This window comes from Anastrepha ludens, chromosome 5 (assembly GCF_028408465.1).
Source record: "Anastrepha ludens isolate Willacy chromosome 5, idAnaLude1.1, whole genome shotgun sequence".
Taxonomy (NCBI): Eukaryota; Metazoa; Arthropoda; class Insecta; order Diptera; family Tephritidae; genus Anastrepha; species Anastrepha ludens.
This window is the reverse complement of record NC_071501.1, coordinates 105,386,744-105,405,398: the sequence shown is the minus strand read 5'-3', so window position 1 is coordinate 105,405,398 and position 18,655 is coordinate 105,386,744. Positions and strand designations below refer to the sequence as shown.

Sequence of the window (18,655 nt, the reverse complement as noted above, 5' to 3'; positions counted from 1 at the left end):
TTTTGACTTCAAAGCGCTTTAAAAAATTTAAAAAAAAAAAAAAAAAAAAAATTCGACGTTGTTACCTGCGAAACTTTATTAGCTGATGAAATCAATTTGGTTTTTTGATTTTAGTTGATCCAGTAATGAGTTCTGAGGGACAAACTTTTTTATGAGACGTCCGCGAAGATTCGCTGCCACCAACTCATTTCTTCATCATAAAAATCAATGAAAATTTCACACAATATTCTTTAAATATGACTTTATAATGAAGTAATTTTAAAATTTTGAATAAATCAACTGTGTCGACAAAAAAAATGTCGAAAAATAAGCTTGTTTTACACCGAATTAACCATACTACCCCCTTAAGGTTTATCAATACCGACAGTTTTCATGGCTTATTTAAGGACTCACACTTTAAACTAATCTAACCTTAGAAATTAAACAAATATTGTGCTTGCACAATTTTTTAATATCCTCTTACAACAATAACGCAAATAAAATAATAGCATTGAACTATAAAATAAACTATAAACGAATGTTAAATTTTACGCTGCGATGCCTTAGGGGCATTCAACTTAAACTTGGCCGCAAACATTTAGAAACAATAAAAGTAATAAAAAGTTTTGCTCGTCATTCCATGACTTAAGAGCAAAATGGATGAACATCGAACACTTCATTCATTGTACATATGTATGTATGCATGTACATACATACATACATATATACACTCGTACAATGCAAACTGTTCACATGCATACATATGAAGCACAAGTGCAAAACAAATCGAATTGATTGCTATGGAAGCTTTGAATTTGCACGTGTCTCAACTCAACTTGCATAAATCATCGCCAATATTTTATTAGGACAAAATTATTGACACTTGATTGTGACATGCATACACATTATATTTATACTTGCAAATTGAGGGCGTAATTGTTTCTTTTTCTCAGGTTTGGGAAGTCAAAGTAAATAAACTACTTCTTGAGAGATGCGATAATAACTGTTTGCAAGAAGCTAGCGTTTCCGAGGAGAGTAGACATAACGGCTGATGAAAATTGTACTTACGTACATATATTTATACACATACATATACATAATATACATACATACATAAGTTAAAATAATATTTCTCCAAAGAAAGCATAAATTTTCTAATCGGTTATAAAGGTCATTAACTCGTTTTTTTTTTTTTTTAATTCAAAGGCAATCGTGTTTTAGTTGATAAAAGGAATTATTGAATTGAAAATACAAAAGTGCATGATTAAACTGATTGGGTTGAGAGTTTAAAACAATAAGGAATATAAAAACTGATGTATCAAATGATGCATCAGCAAATTCTTTCAAACTTGCAAGCGTTACTCCAGGGGTTCCCAAACTGTGCCTCGATTCATTACAAATTATTTTTGCTCCAAATATCGGGTGTTTTTTTAGCTGCATGAGAACTATCGATATCGATAACTATGATTTGACAGCTGAGAATGGCAAACTGTGTTGACATTTTTGTTCAGCAAGGTTTGACAAGTCATCATGGACCCGTTCAACGCCATCTACATATGTGTTAAGCCCGTGACTTTTCAGCCCATGTGTTATGTCTCTGGCAGTCTAATTGAAAAGCATCGAAGCCTTGAAATGGATTGGCGATTTAGATGGAATAATTTGTAAGACTTTGTCGCAAAATAATTGAGTGCACTGTAATACCTCCAACTCAATCTGAAAACTCATTAGATATTGCAATACCAATTTTTTTTCCTTGTTCACTCCTCTCGGGAGCATAGGACACCGACAAGACTCAGTCTTGCGTTGGTTTCGTTAATCTGTTTTTGATTTTTGACAGCGTAGGTGATTAGCCTGCCGCTAAATATCTAATTACTTAGTAATAAATTGGCAGTACATCACTTCTGGAATGGATAATGCTAGTAGTTTTTCATTATGATAATTAACAAAAGTCATATTTGCTAAATGTCGGGACCTTTCTTCATTCATGAAAAATTATTTCCTACTCTTAGCCCCTCTAAATCCAAGCTCCCTTTTCCCCCTTACTTCTCCTTTCTCCTGTGTGGTATCACAACGGGCGACTAATGAATATTTGGGCAAGTGAGCCCCTCGCAAGGGCAGCCATTTGTACTAATCTAACCCCATTGTGAGCACTGGAAACAATAGTTTTGAAGCGAGACGTTATTTAGTTATATAGTGTTGAGACCTGAAATGGAGTCATTAATTGATTTAAGGTAGTTTAAAGAAATTATGGTCCAATTGAATCCCAAAACCCTACTTTGGCTGCGCGCATTTTGGTATAACTTCTTCATTGAACGACACGACATTACACAAGTAGCAGTATGTTAACAGTTAACAGTATGTTTAACAATACATTGACGTGTAGATCCATATACCACCACCAAAGCCAAATAAATTTTACCAATTCCCCGGTAGCCTAATGGGTGAAGACATAACATGTCAATATTGGTGACAGTAATTTAATACTATTATTTCTTCTCGTTTTAATTATATAGTTTCTAATCCATCGTATCACACGGGATATCGGCTACTACTCTCGAGAAACATTGGACGCAAACGAACGTAATCTCAATTTCGCACGACTTCTCGACCTACGGATCAAAGTAAGCCCTCGACATATTTCATACACAACGTATTCCGCTATATCGGCAGGGGCAATGGGAAATAAAACGTTTGATTACTTTTAATTCACTACATTGTGCTTATTTATACAGTTAATTGTTTTGTAGTCTTAATGAATTTATCATGCGACCCCTAACAAATTTCAGTACATAAAATATTTTGTTCAAACGATTAAAAGGCTAAATTATTTAAAGGCAGTATACACAAAACAATTAATATACTCACTAGTACAAACACATACAAACATTAAAAATGTCATTCATTTTTATTATCGCTTCAAGTGGAAAAGTTCAGCTGTAAACCCTAATCTTAAAGTCGAATTTTAAATATTAAGTCCGTTTTAATTGCCATTATCGCGATCTACATTATTTGGGATATGAATGACTAGCTTTTAATTAATGATGGTGCATACTAGGAATGCCAAAATTAGCAGAATATTTTTGCCCCGGAATTTCGGGATTATTTTAAAGTAATGTCCCGGAATTCAACTTGGAACGAAACATTTTTTAATATTAGCAAAAAATGTAAAATTTTGAAAAAAACAATTTTTGTTTTCATAAAATGTTAATATAATCCTTAAGAATATGTCAAAAAATTTTAGAACGTAAATTTAAGTATTTCTTATATTATAGATCGTTAACCGTGACGGCTATATTCTTTGCGTTCGAGCGCTGGGAGAGGTGGAATTTTCATGTATTCAAACTTTAGACGCGTTTTTCTCAAAACTATATTTTTCGAATTGGCGTACACGATAACTCGAAAAACTATCGACCGATCTCTCTGAAATTTTGCACACACCTTTTTTATGATATAACTGTATATGTGAATTTACAAGTTTTTGAAAATTTTTCGAAAAAATAATTTTTTCGAATCAAAATTTCGCCCCAAAATTCATTTTTTTTTAAGCATTTTGTTCCGCGATTTTTTCCTCCCATTTTTTTTAATTCATATAGACATTAACATTAATAAACAAAGAAATTGTTGGTTTTTTGTATTCAGGTCACTGACGCCGATGCTACAATGCCCGCCGATTGAGAAGCTCCGCTGTGACCTTCCTGGAAGAATTGAGTGTACATCCGCCATTTTATATGATTAAAATAAAAAAAAAAATGTTATATTACTTTGATGTATAAATAAACTATATGCCAATTTAAAAAAAAATATTTTGACTTCTTCATTTTAAATAATTTTAATGAAAATCAGGGAAAATATTGCCGTTTACAGGTATCTGTCCCCTTAAACATACCATGAAATAGAATTATTTTTAATTTAAGATAAACTAATTTTAAAAACCTCATATTTATGTTTTTCTGTTAAAAAGAAAAGAAAAGAAAATATGTAAATATGTGCATTTGTATCTTTAAAACATAGCCCTTTTACACATTTTGCTACCATTTATTACTTCTTAATCCAATATTCAAAATTTTTCGGGTGTCCCTAATACATGCGGGTATACTCAATAGATGTAACCAAAGTCCGACAAATATCGAGATTCCGGGACGAAAATGGCGCTGGGTAGGGAAAATGGCGGTGGGTGGGGAGAATGATGCTGAATAGGCCTTGCTCTGCGCAAACCAACGCAGGAAGTCATCAGAGCTGCATTAGACTGGAATATGAAATAGAGAACGTCCAAGGAGCTCATGAAGACGTAGCAACATACATAGATGACCTTGATCGTCACAGGTTAAGACAACAGCTGAAAACCAAAATCAATGGAAAATGAGCGCCCAGTGATCGGTGCGAGAGCAATTACTCATCATTATCATCGACCCTAGTACATACACTGCGACAAAGGTCTCCATGCACACGCAGACACCACCAGAAGTTCGAGATTAATAGTTTTCGTTTTCTCTTCTTCAGTTAAAAATCTTTTTGAGTATTACCTAATGAATCACATAATTCATATTTTTTAACATTAAGGTTAAGAGTCTGAGAATTTAAAATGATAATACAAAACAGAAATATTGTTGGAATGATTTTTTTTTTTTTTTTAATTTGATAGATAATTAAATGCCTTTTATTTTTTAAATATGCCGCGGCTACAAGTTACATGGTCCATTCGATGCGTCCAATATTATCCTTACGTAAAATTTCCACGTCGTCGAAAGACGACAGTTGAGAACGACGACAAATCTACATTTCAGTGTCTTCTTCAACACTCTATGAACTTCGTTAACAGATTTATTACCTTATTGAACAGAAATGTCTACACAATTTAATATTCTCAGCTGTCAAAACATAGTTATCGACGTCCTATGCTCCAGATAGGAGTTGAAGAAACCTATAATTTAGTTTGGAGAAAAAGAAATCCATTAATTACTCGGTATGCTCGTTGTCAAGGTGACATTTGACACTAAAAAAAATTTTTTAGCTGTTTTTTGTTTGTTCCATTCAGTCGGGAGTTACAGGGTGTTAACAATGGAAGTCAACAAAGAGAAGACTCTGTACAATTTACAGTTTTTCTTAGATCACCGAAATTGTGATGTGTGCGTAAAATCACAGAAATAAAGTTGACCGACATGTTAGTAGTCGTAGTGTCGCCCAGGAGCAAAAGATCTACCACAAAACAGATTTGAGCCATTTGGCAAACATTTTACGCAAAGGTATGGATTTCGGCCGCCGTAGCCGAATGGGTTGGTGCGTGACTACCATTCGGAATTCACAGAGAGAACGTAGGTTCGAATCTCGGTGAAACACCAAAATTAAGAAAAACATGTTTCTGATAGCGGTCGCCCCTCGGCAGGCAATGGCAAACCTCCGAGTGTATTTCTGTCATAAAAATATCTGCCGTTCGGAGTCGGCTTGAAACTGAACAACATCAACACGCACACCACAAATAGGAGGAGGAGCTCGGCCAAACACCCAGAAAAGGTGTACGCGCCAATTATCTGTTTATCTATCTATGGATTTCTTTCTCTCCAAACTAATATATATAATCCATACTTATCGATATCGAAAGCTTTCATGCAGCTACAAAAACACCAAATATATAAATTTGAATTGAATTATCTGTTTATCCCCAGACAGATCATAGTATGCGGAAATGTCGTACTGAAAGAAAGTCCGATGAGATTGTTGGCCATAAAATCTGTCTGTGTTGCTCTAAGAAACCTTTTTTTAGTAAATATAAATTCTTTTCAGGAAAGTCGTTTATTTTTTTATTATTTTATTTTAAAACTTGCAAGTATTTTGAAATTTATATTTTCAAAGTGAAATATGTTGTTGTTGTTATAGCAGCATAAACATTCCCCGTGCATATACGAGGAATGCTGCTAAAGTGACAGTCCTTGGCCGGATATAAATTCGGGTCGTTCCGGTTACGTAGAACCGACTGCCGAAGTGAAATTTCATTTTTATTGATGCTCACGCACGAGTTAAGTATTTTTGTATTGAGTCTTTGTGTCATCCTGTGTTTATGTGTTTTCAGACAGCTGATTGGCACTAGAGATGATGTATTTATTTAACCGATAAGTCCAAGTAATGAAATGGGCATTGAAGTACTCACTTTTGTTTTACATATTAAATGCTTCGAAAACAGATTCCGTGACGTTGTAGCAAGCCCCAACATATAGATTTTTAAGTCGCTATTTAAAAAGCGAGTCCAGCGAGTTTAGCAAACGCGTATATAAATTAATCGATATGTCATCGATAAAATATTGGCGATCGTCTCCAATCCACATTAATCGCATCCAATAAATCGCAAATTTTCTTTCTCCGCAGAACGTAACATAGCTCTCTTTGTTTTCTTATAACAATTTTACCAATTATCAAAATTAATTGACCTCCAAATAAAAGAACATGTGAAATCTTTGTGGAACTGTGAAATTGTGAAAGTGTGTAATTAGAAGATTGGTTATTCAGCGTGTCGTTCGGCCAGCGTTACGTCGTTTTATAGCGAAGTGTTGCTAAATTTTTGTGCTCGCAAATAAAAAAAAATGTTATAGTTTTAAGCACCACGCTCATATTAAGATTAAAAATGGACACGCTTTGTAATGAAATTGGCATAAATATACAGCATTTGTGCGAAACCAATGTGTCGGGACGCTACCAATTGATTTGCGACAAGCAATGGCTGCAATCTTTGGAACAGCGGCGCAAGATTGCTCCGTTTAATATATGGCCAAAACTGGATAGACGTGCCCATCCAAGTGGTCCTTTGGATCATCCATGGACACGCATATTGCTGCAAACTTATCCGAAGAAACCAAACTTAAGAGTATTTCCATTGCAACGGCAAACCAGCGATGCGGGCATAGACCCGCTCAGAGAAGGTGGGGGTAACAGTCCGCTCACTTACTCTCAAGCATTAGCCTATGTGACCAGCACAAATTTCAAAAATCTTTGGGAGGCTGCATACAAACGCTATCCAGGTGCTAATGTAAAGTATGCAAAAGCTTCTGGAACAACAGGCAAAATGCTCACTTCACCTACTGCATGTAATCTGACATTTTATGATGTGGTGTTGAAAGAAGTGATACAGCGCGTATACAACTGCCCGGTCATACATTGTCAGATAGACCGACTGCGGGAAGGGCTGGACAGCGGAAACAATATTGGGAGTGTGGTTACAGAAGACGTAACCGGTAAGGCGATATGTACTTGATTTCAACTATTTAGTTACCTTAATGGTGTGAATTCTTGCCGTAGTGCCTGTAACTTTAAACTATTATTAACCTTCCTTTAATTTTTACAGGACCGGAGTGTCATGCCAATATTATGCCCGCTCTCATTACAGTGGAGACTTCAACACATTTCTGCGTTTTGTTTTATCCGCCTGCCATCGTTACAAGTCTCTATGACTGCATTACCTATTCACCATCCATATTGGGTAAATCTTACAACAAATCTCTCTTCATCATTTACCAAATCATACAGCTTTCAAAGGCGCTACAAGAGGGTGGACACTTTTTGGGTGATATACGTTTGCATGACATAATGGTGCGTGAGAATCTCTGGATACAAGTGCTGCCTCGGCTGGAATCTTGCATACTACGGCACAATATTGATGAGCATGCGGCTTCACCCAGCGAGACGGCACACGGTGCGGATGGCGACATTTCTGCCGCATTGGAGGAAAACGAAAATGGAAGTTTTGTTTGCGATGCGAATGACGATGGCGGCGAAGATGACGACACTGCGGATTGCTCGAGCAACACCAAATTCGATCTGCAGTTCGCCTACGACTTGGAACAGTTTACACTGCGGGAATACTGTGAGATGTGGTGCAATGGTCAACTTTCCAATTATGATTACCTAACCATATTGAATAATGCTGCTGGCCGAAGTCTGAATAACCCTGCCTATCATCACATAATGCCATGGGTGACTGATTTTACAGCACGCAATGGACTGAACTGGCGTGATTTGACTAAAAGCAAATATCGTCTCAACAAAGGAGATGTGCATTTAGATTTGATGTTTTCACACGCCACACATCAAGGGGTAAACACGATTGGAAATACCGCCACTGTGGTTGGTGTAAGCACTCAAGCGCCACATCATGTGTCGGATTTTCTTTCAGAAATCACATACTTTGTTTATATGGCGCGTCGCACACCACAACCTGTACTCTGCCAGCATGTGCGCCCGATTTGGGTGCCTGCGGAATATCCGGCATCAATACAACGTTTGCAACAATGGACGCCAGACGAATGCATACCGGAATTCTACTCTGATCCAATGATTTTTAAGAGCATACATGAAGATCTACCAGACTTGGAGGTACCCGCGTGGGCCTCCTGTCCCGAAGATTTCATTGCAAAGCATCGAGAAGCTTTAGAGTCTCAATATGTCAGTGAACGGCTGCAGCACTGGATAGATCTCAATTTTGGGTGAGTATCTGATAAATTGTTATAAGATTTCTTTCGATTATATTTTTTTTATTACCTCTACAGCTACAAATTATCTGGTAAGGCTGCTGTAAAGTCGAAAAATGTGTGTCTCAGTTTGGTCGATCAGCACAAAGAGCTCTGCCAGCGTGGTATTGTGCAACTTTTCACCACACCACACCCTACTAAACGTTTTCCATCATCGTGGTTTATTAAAACGCCACCACGACTCAACCAGCTCCATGCACAGCCGCGTTCTCCACGTTCCGCCAACTCCACGCTGCGTCCTCACGAGTCTAGACGACTTGCTAAGAGCACAGAGAATCTCAATGCTAACGAACCATCCATTGCGCTTGAAACAGACCCTATAGCTGCAACTACTTCCCTACGTCGTACGGGTGGCTCATCATCTTCGCCGCGTATGTCTCTGCGTACAAGCAACGCTGCTGGCGACATGACACACAGTTCCAGTTTTTATCCTAGCACTAATTTTATTGACTTGCCGAAAGATTACAACCCAAGCGCATTACTCCAGTCACTGGAAACAATGGAGCTTTTTTTCGCCCGCACATTTCCAAAACAAAAGGCTGCGACAAATACTTCGGAAAAAATTATTTATAGCGATATGTTGTTTGAAGCGCACTTCTCGGAGAACTCTTTTACAAATCGTCTTTTTGTGGAAGGTACAACGAATCCTGCTGAGCCGACCATAACACAAAATAAACAGAAGCCCAAAAGCTTGCTCGCGCCAAGTCCAAATTTTCTAAAGAAACGCTCAATTAAGCAGCTGCTAACTGAGAAACGCGAGCGTGAGTTGCAAGTGCTCGGTTGCCTGATTGTGGAACTGTTCGCTATGCACCGCCTACGCGCAATGCTCATGAACGGCGTCAATGTCGGCATCGAAGAGCGTTTGCAAGCGTGTCGCACCGTAGCTAAACTATACAGTCAAGATATACCAAAGTGTTTGCGTTACGTTGTCGCCCAGCTGCTGCAATTGCAGCGCGCTGAATTGGTCACCGAAAAGGGGCTGCCGCCCCCAACAGCTACACAATTACTCGAGCCAATTTTCTCTAACCAACTAATACCTTTTCCCGCCAATTTTTATCCTACCTATGCGCTCATACGCGCGTTGCACCAATTCGATTTTAACGCTTCACTACTGGAGTTGTGTACACATTTCAATTGCAATGGCCGCGACTGCGCGAAATACACCGACATGGATCGCCAGCGGGTACTCTTCGAACGTAAAATAGCCGAGTGTAAGGTGATGTCCTGCTGTGCATACATCGGCCGATTGCTGGAACCAATTGGATATGAGCAATTTTCTCCCGTGGAACTACTGCTACCGCATATAATCGATCTGCTGTTGGATGAGCAGACGTCGATTTTAACTGCGTGGAATTTATTCGATCCAGTTGCGCAAGCGCTCGGCATTGTTAATACGCAAAAGTACCTGTTATTGCCAATTATGAAATTATACGATGTGGAAAGCTTTGAACGCGGCATGATTTCGGTGCGCACACGTAGTGCGGATGCAAATAGCTCATCCGGTGGGCAGTTGCGATTTTCGATGAGCAGCTCCTTTAAGTCACGGAAGTCGGTAAAGCTTTACCACCACAGTTTTCTTTTGCGTTTAATTGTACGCTTCGGATTGAAATGTTTTCTACACAATTTTATTGCGCCACTTATTGAGGCTGTTGGGGGATATAAGGAGCCAGAAGATGGTAATGGGTTCCATTATCACAGCTCAACAAATGGTGGAGGTGGCGGCAGTCGAAGAACGAGCCGGAACTTGAATTATAATTCTACGGAGGAAGAATATTCTTTAACGTTAATGTCGACGGAGGAAGGAGATGTAAGTGTTGATGATGCAACGCTGCAGATGAAAGTACCGGGTAAGTAGTTGAAATAGCCTATAGATCACAAAGAGAATTATAATTTTGAGAAACTTAGAAAAAAACCAGTTCTTCAAATGCATTTACACTAGACTTTAACTTCTCTCCTTATTTCACTGCTACCAATTCAGTGAAGCAGGAAGTCGAAGATGTTTTCAGCTTTGACGATGATGCCAACTCTGATCACGTCTCGAATTGTGGCACCAGTGAAAATAAGTCAATTGACTCTTTTGACATGCGCCCTGCGCCTGCTGAAGAAGCCAAGGAGGATTACAGTCAAGGCGATGCAACATTAGAAAAAATAGCAATTTCAGAGATTTTCTACGGTTCAAAAATCTCCAGTACATCTCTGGAAGATTCCGATAAGGTGTCGTTGAGCAGCCAGTGCGCAAATGATTCGCCCACCGCACAACTTGGCCCCAAATCGCCGACAATCGAAATACCTGCCAACGCCATAAGGCGCAGCTACCAACTAAACACCATCGATTGTGATATTGGCTCACGCAAAAGCATTGATTCTTTTGAGATTATCACGCAAGCAGTGGAGGAGGAACAAAAACAATTGAAGTCGCAGCAAATTGTTGGTGACAAAAAGCTATTGTCTGAAAGCAGAAAGACGACGGTGGAAGCGGATGAAACGCAATCGCAAGTTGCTTTGGACTCACTGCAAGCCTCGGTAATATCGAAAATGTCTGAGGCTAAGGCAGCTCAAAATAATCGCATCTCAGAGATGAGTGCGGAAAGTTTGATGTGGCTGGCCCACCGTCTGGGACCATCTCTAACTTCGCGTTACATTACACGCAATCTGCTGAAGATGCTGTCACTGTGTTATGTTGGTCAAGAGAATTTGTTGCCAGAAACGGGTGAGCAAGCAGAAATGGGTAATCTAAATTATTTCTCCATGGCCGATGCGCGTGTAGTGGGTGATCGGAGCGCATCGCGTGTGCTGGAGTGTCTAATGTCCATAGCCGGTAGGTGGTGAATGCTTTTTTGATCTTTAAGATTATGTACTATTGCGATTTTAACACAGCCTTATTCGGCGAGGAGGTCATACTCATGCAGTACTTTCCACACATAAGCGAATTGATTGGGTTGGGCGCAAAGCGCATAACAGCCAGTCTTGAGGGCGCTATTATAAGTACATTACAGTTACTCAAGTACTTGGTGCCTTGTTTGATAGATGCCACACTAATGGAACATTTGAAGGTATGCTCAAATATTTAAAATAATAAAACGGTTGTGTTCCCTTCACAACTTTTTTTACTTGCACAATTTTATAGGAAACAATACTCATCAGCATATTGCTACCAATAGTGCGTATACTTGGCTCTACACGTCTTCTCATGCCCAGTGGCTATTTGGGACGCTCGGTATTGGCGCGTAAATGGTTGGATGCAGTTTATACGCTCTGCGTACGTATCGGTCCTGATATGTCTAAGGAGCATTTATGCATTCCAGCACTTCGTCCATTCTTTCTCATCTTCGATAAGGCATTTGGTATAAGAGAGAATTTTGTAAATCCCACTAGCAGCTCACTAGCGATATCACCACCGATAAGTGGCGTATCAGCTGAAGACGGCGCAAATTCCAGTCGCGAACGTGAAGAGCTACGCGACGTGTTTAGTCCAGCACTTGCGCATATATCTTACTTGTCGTTCTTGCGTTTTCTGGGTGAGGCCATAATGCAACGTACAATCTGCAATTTAGAATTTATTTTAACACTTTGTCATGAATTTGAGCAACCCAATTACAAATCGTTGCAAACCGACGTTGCTAAATCAAACGACACGGTCGATAGTCCATCGAAGAGTAAAGATAATTTGACGGAGCTTGAGTCGTCTGTGGCCAATAGCTTTGGCACGAACATTATTGGTAATCGCATTGAGGTGGTCAGTGGAGCGGTCGCAGCCAACCAATCGCAACAAGAAGTTGGTCCCATGGAGGTGTTGGATATGGTCGCTTATAAATTCGAACAAATACCAACTTCGAGACATTTGAAGGGCAATTGGTTAGCTTACTGGCGGCACGAGATCAGTCGTTCTGACAAGGATACAATGCTGAATTTGAAGCAGATAAAATTGCAATCGTTTGCGGGCCATACGAATTCGGTGCGTTCGATTTTGGCATTGGACAACGAAAACAGCTTTTTGTCGGCCTCTAAGGTAAGCGCAGAAATAAACATGTCAGACAGCAATTAATTTAAATTCGATATGTACGCACTTTTAAATCCTTTAGCATCCGTTGCCTATATTCTATTCCAACTTCATTATCAATATACAGTAGTTTTTCGATTTAACTAAAACAGTTGCTGTTAGAACTATTCGTTAGATTGACTTTAAAACGGAGACATGACATCGAACTTTGCTCTTCAGCTACAGTTTCGACAACAGCGAGACAAAAAGACAACAACAGTTACGTTCCCCCGACAGTCGGTTTTACGACTCGAATATACTATACCTATATCCGGCCAAGGACTGTCACTTCAGCAGCACTCCCCGTACACGTTTGGGCAATATTTTTGCTGCTGCAAAAACAACAACAACAACAGTTAATAGCAGCATAACTTTTTTTAAATGCGAATGTTTTGATAATTTTTTAGCTAAAGTCTATAAAAATAATTTTTGAAATAATTAATTGGGATTAGCAAACTATTAATTAATAAATTTCAATACATCATTTGTGGTATTTGTATATTTTTGTCTAATCATTATTCCTTTGATTGCCTTTCTTGCCTCATTATTAAATTAACTGTGGCATTATATTAGTTTGGGCAAAAAGAAATCCATTATTTTGTCGGTAGATGGCTGAAGTGATCAATGTCAAACAATTTAAAGTTTATGCTCGTTGTCACGATGACATTTCACACTAAATAAATTCGTTTGCTGTTTTTTGTTTGTTCCATCCAGTTGTGAGTTACAGGGTGTTAACAATGGAAATCAACAAAGAGAAAATTTCGTGCAGTTTTTCTTTGATAAAGGCGAAAATGACTTCAGGCCGCTGAACAGCTAATTACGTGCAATTTTGGTTTCGTCGATTCCGATCATACATTTCTGATGTTATAGAAAATTTCCATAATGCCAATAAAATCACAGAAATAATCGAAGTTGACCGGCATGTTAGTAGTCGTGCCATCGCCCAGGAGCTAAAGTCCATAAAACAATTTTAAACAATTTGCGATTCCTTTTCCCCCCAACTAATTTATTCTAAGAAAAATATTTGTTATTTTTTTTTTTTTAATATTTGTTAATATTTTTTTTTTTAATATTTGTTAATATATTTTTTAAATATTTGTTAATATTTTTTTTTAACATTTGGTAATAGCTTTTTAAATATTTGATAATATTTTTTTTTTAATATTTGCTAATTTTTTTTAAATACTTTTTTTAATTTGTTAATTTTTTTTTAATATTAATTAATACTTATTGCATTTTAAATATTTGTTAATATTTTTTTTTAAATATTTGATAAAATTTTTTTTTAATATTTGTTAATTTTTTCTTAAATACTTATTTTTAATTTTTTTGTTTTTAATGTTTATTGATACTTATTTTTTTTTTTTAATTTGTTAATATTTTTTTAATATTTGTTCAGATAAAATCTTGGGTCTTCTTTCATTTTTTTTTTTTTGTTTGTGATAAAGCCAAATTTTTAACAAATATTTTCCACTTTTGTATGCAAATAAAAGCAGATTTTAGTTAGCCCCTTCTTCTTCTTTATTTGCCAATTCGATTCCGAATATAGGCGATCATACAATTTATATAATATATATTACAATTAAATATCGAATTGCAAAAATATTTTACGTTTAATATAAATTTGTTATAATTTCATGATAAAGGTCTCGATTTCTCGCTGTCTCTAATAAAGTTCCTACATTGCCGATTCCAGTCCAATGTCTTATATTTCTCAGCCAGGATAGTTGTTTTCTGCCTATGCCTCGTTTGCCTTCTACTTTTCCTTGCAGAATTAGCCCCAAGAAATAGAATATTTCTGTTTTCTAGCCGCAAAAACTAAAATGAAATAATACACTTTGCATGCCCTTTTCAGGACAAAACCGTTAAACTATGGTCACTACGCAGCGAAGGCGACGGACGTAAAACGACCTCTTGTCAATTCACATACACAGCACACAAAAAATCTATAAACTCACTCGCCTTCCTGGAGGCCATGCGTTTTGTGATCTCCTGCGATTCGGGTGTGCATATCTGGGACCCCTTCATTGGACGCCCACTGGGTGTGCTAGATGCTCCCAAACACAATCCCATAACCGTAGTTAAAGCACTGCCTTCACCGAGCCCACTTATAGTGGCTGGCACAGCTGAGTCGTCGGTGAAAATAATTGATTCTCGTTGCATGCAATATGTAAATGAATGGCGTGTGAGCAACGCTGCCACGCAAGGCAATGCAACAGTGCGCTGTTTAACGGTCGCCCCATCGGGCAATTGGCTCGCCGTGGGACTCTCCTCGGGCAGCATTGTTATGTTGGATACGCGTACAGGTTGTATTTTGAACGCTTGGCGCCCAATGGAATGCGATTTACTGCAATTGGCGGCACCAAATGATCAGCAACTCATCAGTTCGGCATTGGATCACAGTTTGGCAGTATGGCATGCAACGGATGGCATTTTACATTACCAAATGAAGTAAGTTTTTTTTCCGTGTTTTCACTTTATTCAATATTTTCATCATATTATTCTGTATTGTCTTTGCTTGCAGACCACCCGCCGAACCCGCTCACTTCCTTCAAACCATCGGTTCAGAGTTGGTTTATGCTACCACAGGAAATCGTGTTGGTATTTATGCAGACATTGGTAGCTCCCACGCAATACACACAGTAACAAAGCTGCGCGCTGAGACATTCCGTGGTGTGCTGACCTCTCTGGCGGTATTGCCTTTGAATCGCACATTTTTGGCCGGCAATGAAAGTGGGAATATTGTGCTTTTATGTTAGTTTGTAAATGTTTTAAATCCACCAGAACGTAATTAGTTTACAAAATAAAAATAACTAAAAATGTAGCACCTGAATGTGTGCACACATACATATGTAAGTGCTTATGTATATTGTGCGCACAATTCAAAGCGTAATAGTAATCAAATATGTAATGCAATTTTATTATTAGTTTATTGACTTCAAAGGTGATACCATATTTCTGTACACAATATTCTAGTAAACATAACTACATATTTTACGTAAAAATTGATATTGACTTAAAAAGTTTTTGTGTAAACATTCCACTTAGTTCCATTTAATATGCGAGGGTGGCACACATCCTTTAGGCTATTAACTGTAAGTAAATATAGTGCAAGTGTAATATATGTTAATCTATAAAAGAAACGCAAGAAAAAATATACAAGTATACCATTTAATAATGGCTTAGAGGTGAAACTACTTAAGGACATATATTTATACATACATTTTTAGCTCTTGGGCACTTACTTATAAGCTTAAAGCTACTTTGTTTTGCTCCCTGAACAAAATTTAATAGTCGGGGGAAAAAGTCAGTTGCTAAAGACTTCATGGTTGTTCTTGTTGTAGCAGCAATAATAAACCCTGTCAGTGCACTGTGAATCACCGGCCGTCTTCGTCTAGCTCATATAACGGTAGGCCCAAGAAACTTGCTTTTGCGACAGGTTGGGTCCAGAGGGAGAGGGGTGTTAGATGAGTTGGTTTGAAGGAGCATGTGGAAAGATGGTTAGTGTCGTGCGGGTGCCTTCACATGCTGGACATAGGTTTGGTATGTCGGGGTTGATTCTGGATAGGTGGAGTTTAACCTGCTACAATAACCAGAACGTAATTGTAAAGTCTTCATTGTCTGTCGTAGTGACTATCCGACATTTTGAGTTGTTTTCTTTCTAATAGTAGTTCAAAATTAGCTTTCATATAATATTAGTTTGGGGAAGAAGAAATCCATTATTTTTGCGTAAATGGCTTAAAGCTGTTTATGGTCGATACTACTGGACGATGCTACGACTACTAATATGCCGGTGAACTTCGATTATTTCTGTGATTTTATTGCCATTATCCACATTTTCTTTAAGGGGTTATACGCAGTTATGACTTTCAAAAAAACTGTTTTTTTTATTGCATTTTTGTAATGTACATATGTATATTCAAAAGTATACGCACGAAATTTGAAGTAGATCTAAGCAATACTTTCGGAGTTATACCTAAATATGTAGAGATGCCTCGGCACGTTTTAAGGTAGATATTGAAACTTTAAACGTGTTTTTTTCAAAACGGCATTTTTCAAGTCGGTGTACACGATATCTCGAAAACGGCTTGTTTGATCGGTCAACCGTTTCAACTCAATCTTTAAAGATACATTTTCTAGTAATTAATCGTTCCTTTTGTAAATCTGATACTTATTTTCATTTTATAATCAATTTACGGCCAAATTTTAACGTAAAAATCGAAATCATTTCTTTTAAAAGCTGCCATTTTGTGAAAATTCACTATTTTGATTAGCCGAACGATTATTTACTAGATAATCTAATATATTAACAAAATTTGTTTGGTTTTTTGATTTCAGATAATCCAATCCTGAGTTACGATGTACACCGTAAATCGTCTTTTTTTAAAGGAGGTTCCAGAAATCGCCTGCAGCGCGCTCTATAATCAACATTTTCATAAATAAAAAAATTTGTTACGTTCTTAAAGGATGCTTTTATAACCGCCAAAAATTTTCAAATTAAAATATTCTGAAGTTTCTTCAGGATAAATCCTTGACAACCCGTCTTTTATTTGCTTCATAACTGCGTATAACCCCTTAACATCAAAAATGCCTAAACGGAATCGTCGAAATCAAAATTGCAAGTAATTATCCGTTATAGTGTCGACACCATTAACAATCTTAGCGGCCTGGCTTGCATTTTCGCCTTTATCAAAGAAAAACTGTAAAATGTACCGAAAACAGCTAAAGAATTTTTTAGTATGAGCATAAACTTTAAATTGTTGATCGAGATATCGATCACTACCGCCATCTATCGGCAAAATAATGGATTTATTTTCCCCCAAACTATACTTATATTTTCCTTCTGCCGCTACTGTTGTATTGTAACTACATAAAATATTCCCCATGAATTTTTGAGAAATACTGCTAAAGTGGAAGTCCTTGAACGGATTTATATCCGGTCGCTTAACATAGAACCGACTTATGGGACATTGAACTGCCGCTAATCGTTTTTAATTTCTTCGAAAATTTTTTTTCTACGAGTTCACCAACTCTGCTCTTTTATTTTATATCATTCATTTTCATAAAATCTTATTAAACTTACAATAGATAAATCGTTATCAAAAATCTCAACAAATGTGAGCGAATTGTTGTTGCTGTTTTAGCAGCATAAACATTCACCACACATGCACGGGGAATGCTGCTGGAGTGACAGTTATTGGACGTATATAAATTCGGGTCGAGTTGGTAACGTAGTTAACGGTGTTAAGCAAAATGTTTCACTTCTTCTGTTATTTGACGTTTACGTCCTTTTAATGGGTGTTTATGGTGGGCGTCTTGATGTCGATCCACAAATGGACCCACCGCTTCTTTTGTTAACTTTGTTAAGGTAATAGTCTGGTCAAATACTCATTTTTAATAGATTTTTTTTAAGAAAATAAAATGCGATCGTTTTGATTTTATAGTATGTCATTATTGACATTAAATAGTATACAAAAGCAATTTTTTTAACATGTTTTTTTGTAGTAGTGTGGCACCAAAGTAAGCGTCTTAAAAATAAGATAGGTGGCTCGTCAACTGGATTTGACATCTGAAACGAAAAATTAAAAATGATTATTATTCTGTAGGCTTGTCATTCTGGCAGGTGCTACAATGAGAATTTTTTTTTTTTTGAAAAATAACAAAATGGCGAGCTTTGTTTTTACGGAAAGTTAGGGCTGACCAGACTACTACCTTAAATTTTTACCAACAACCACTTTACTTCTTCCCTTATTTTCTCTTATTATAATTTGTTTACTGCTATATTGTAAGTCAAATTGGCATATTTCCTCTGCAAAATTAACTAACAGCTACAAGACTATATTTTTTCAACTAAAATCTGTGATTTAAAAAAAAAAAAAAAAAAAACTTGTAATAAAAACTCTAGTAAAAACAGGTTGATTAGCTCGTTACATTAACGACGGTTAATGCAAATATAATTTTTTTTAAACAATACGACTCGCAGCACTGACGGTGGAGTTCTTCTGTTGTCCTTTGCAACTTATGCGAAGAAATTTATGAATTGCTTTAAGCGATCGTGTCAAATTCGTCTGAGCAGAAAAACCTCTTTCAGAAAGTTATACATTACATGGTTGTACATTTT

The 18,655-nt window shown here is 37.2% G+C and overlaps 1 protein-coding gene across 1 annotated transcript; it reads left to right on the top strand.

The window, feature by feature from the left end:
- Positions 1-6,299: 6,299 nt before the first annotated feature.
- Positions 6,300-15,730, top strand: LOC128862751 (WD repeat-containing protein 81). The gene is made up of 8 exons (XM_054101457.1): positions 6,300-7,202; positions 7,313-8,450; positions 8,514-10,342; positions 10,474-11,313; positions 11,373-11,548; positions 11,623-12,504; positions 14,390-14,985; positions 15,059-15,730. The coding sequence occupies exons 1-8, from the start codon at positions 6,596-6,598 to the stop codon at positions 15,291-15,293; spliced, it is 6,303 nt and encodes a 2,100-aa protein (XP_053957432.1). The 5' UTR covers positions 6,300-6,595; the 3' UTR covers positions 15,294-15,730.
- Positions 15,731-18,655: the final 2,925 nt, after the last annotated feature.

Bases quoted from the DNA above. Each gene is read 5' to 3' on its own strand.
- LOC128862751 (XM_054101457.1), top strand. From the start codon at position 6,596: ATGGACACGCTTTGTAATGAAATTGGCATAAATATACAGCATTTGTGC. The intron at 11,314-11,372 runs GTAGGTGGTGAA...ATTTTAACACAG, and splicing joins GTGTCTAATGTCCATAGCCG to CCTTATTCGGCGAGGAGGTC. The intron at 14,986-15,058 runs GTAAGTTTTTTT...CTTTGCTTGCAG, and splicing joins ATTTTACATTACCAAATGAA to ACCACCCGCCGAACCCGCTC.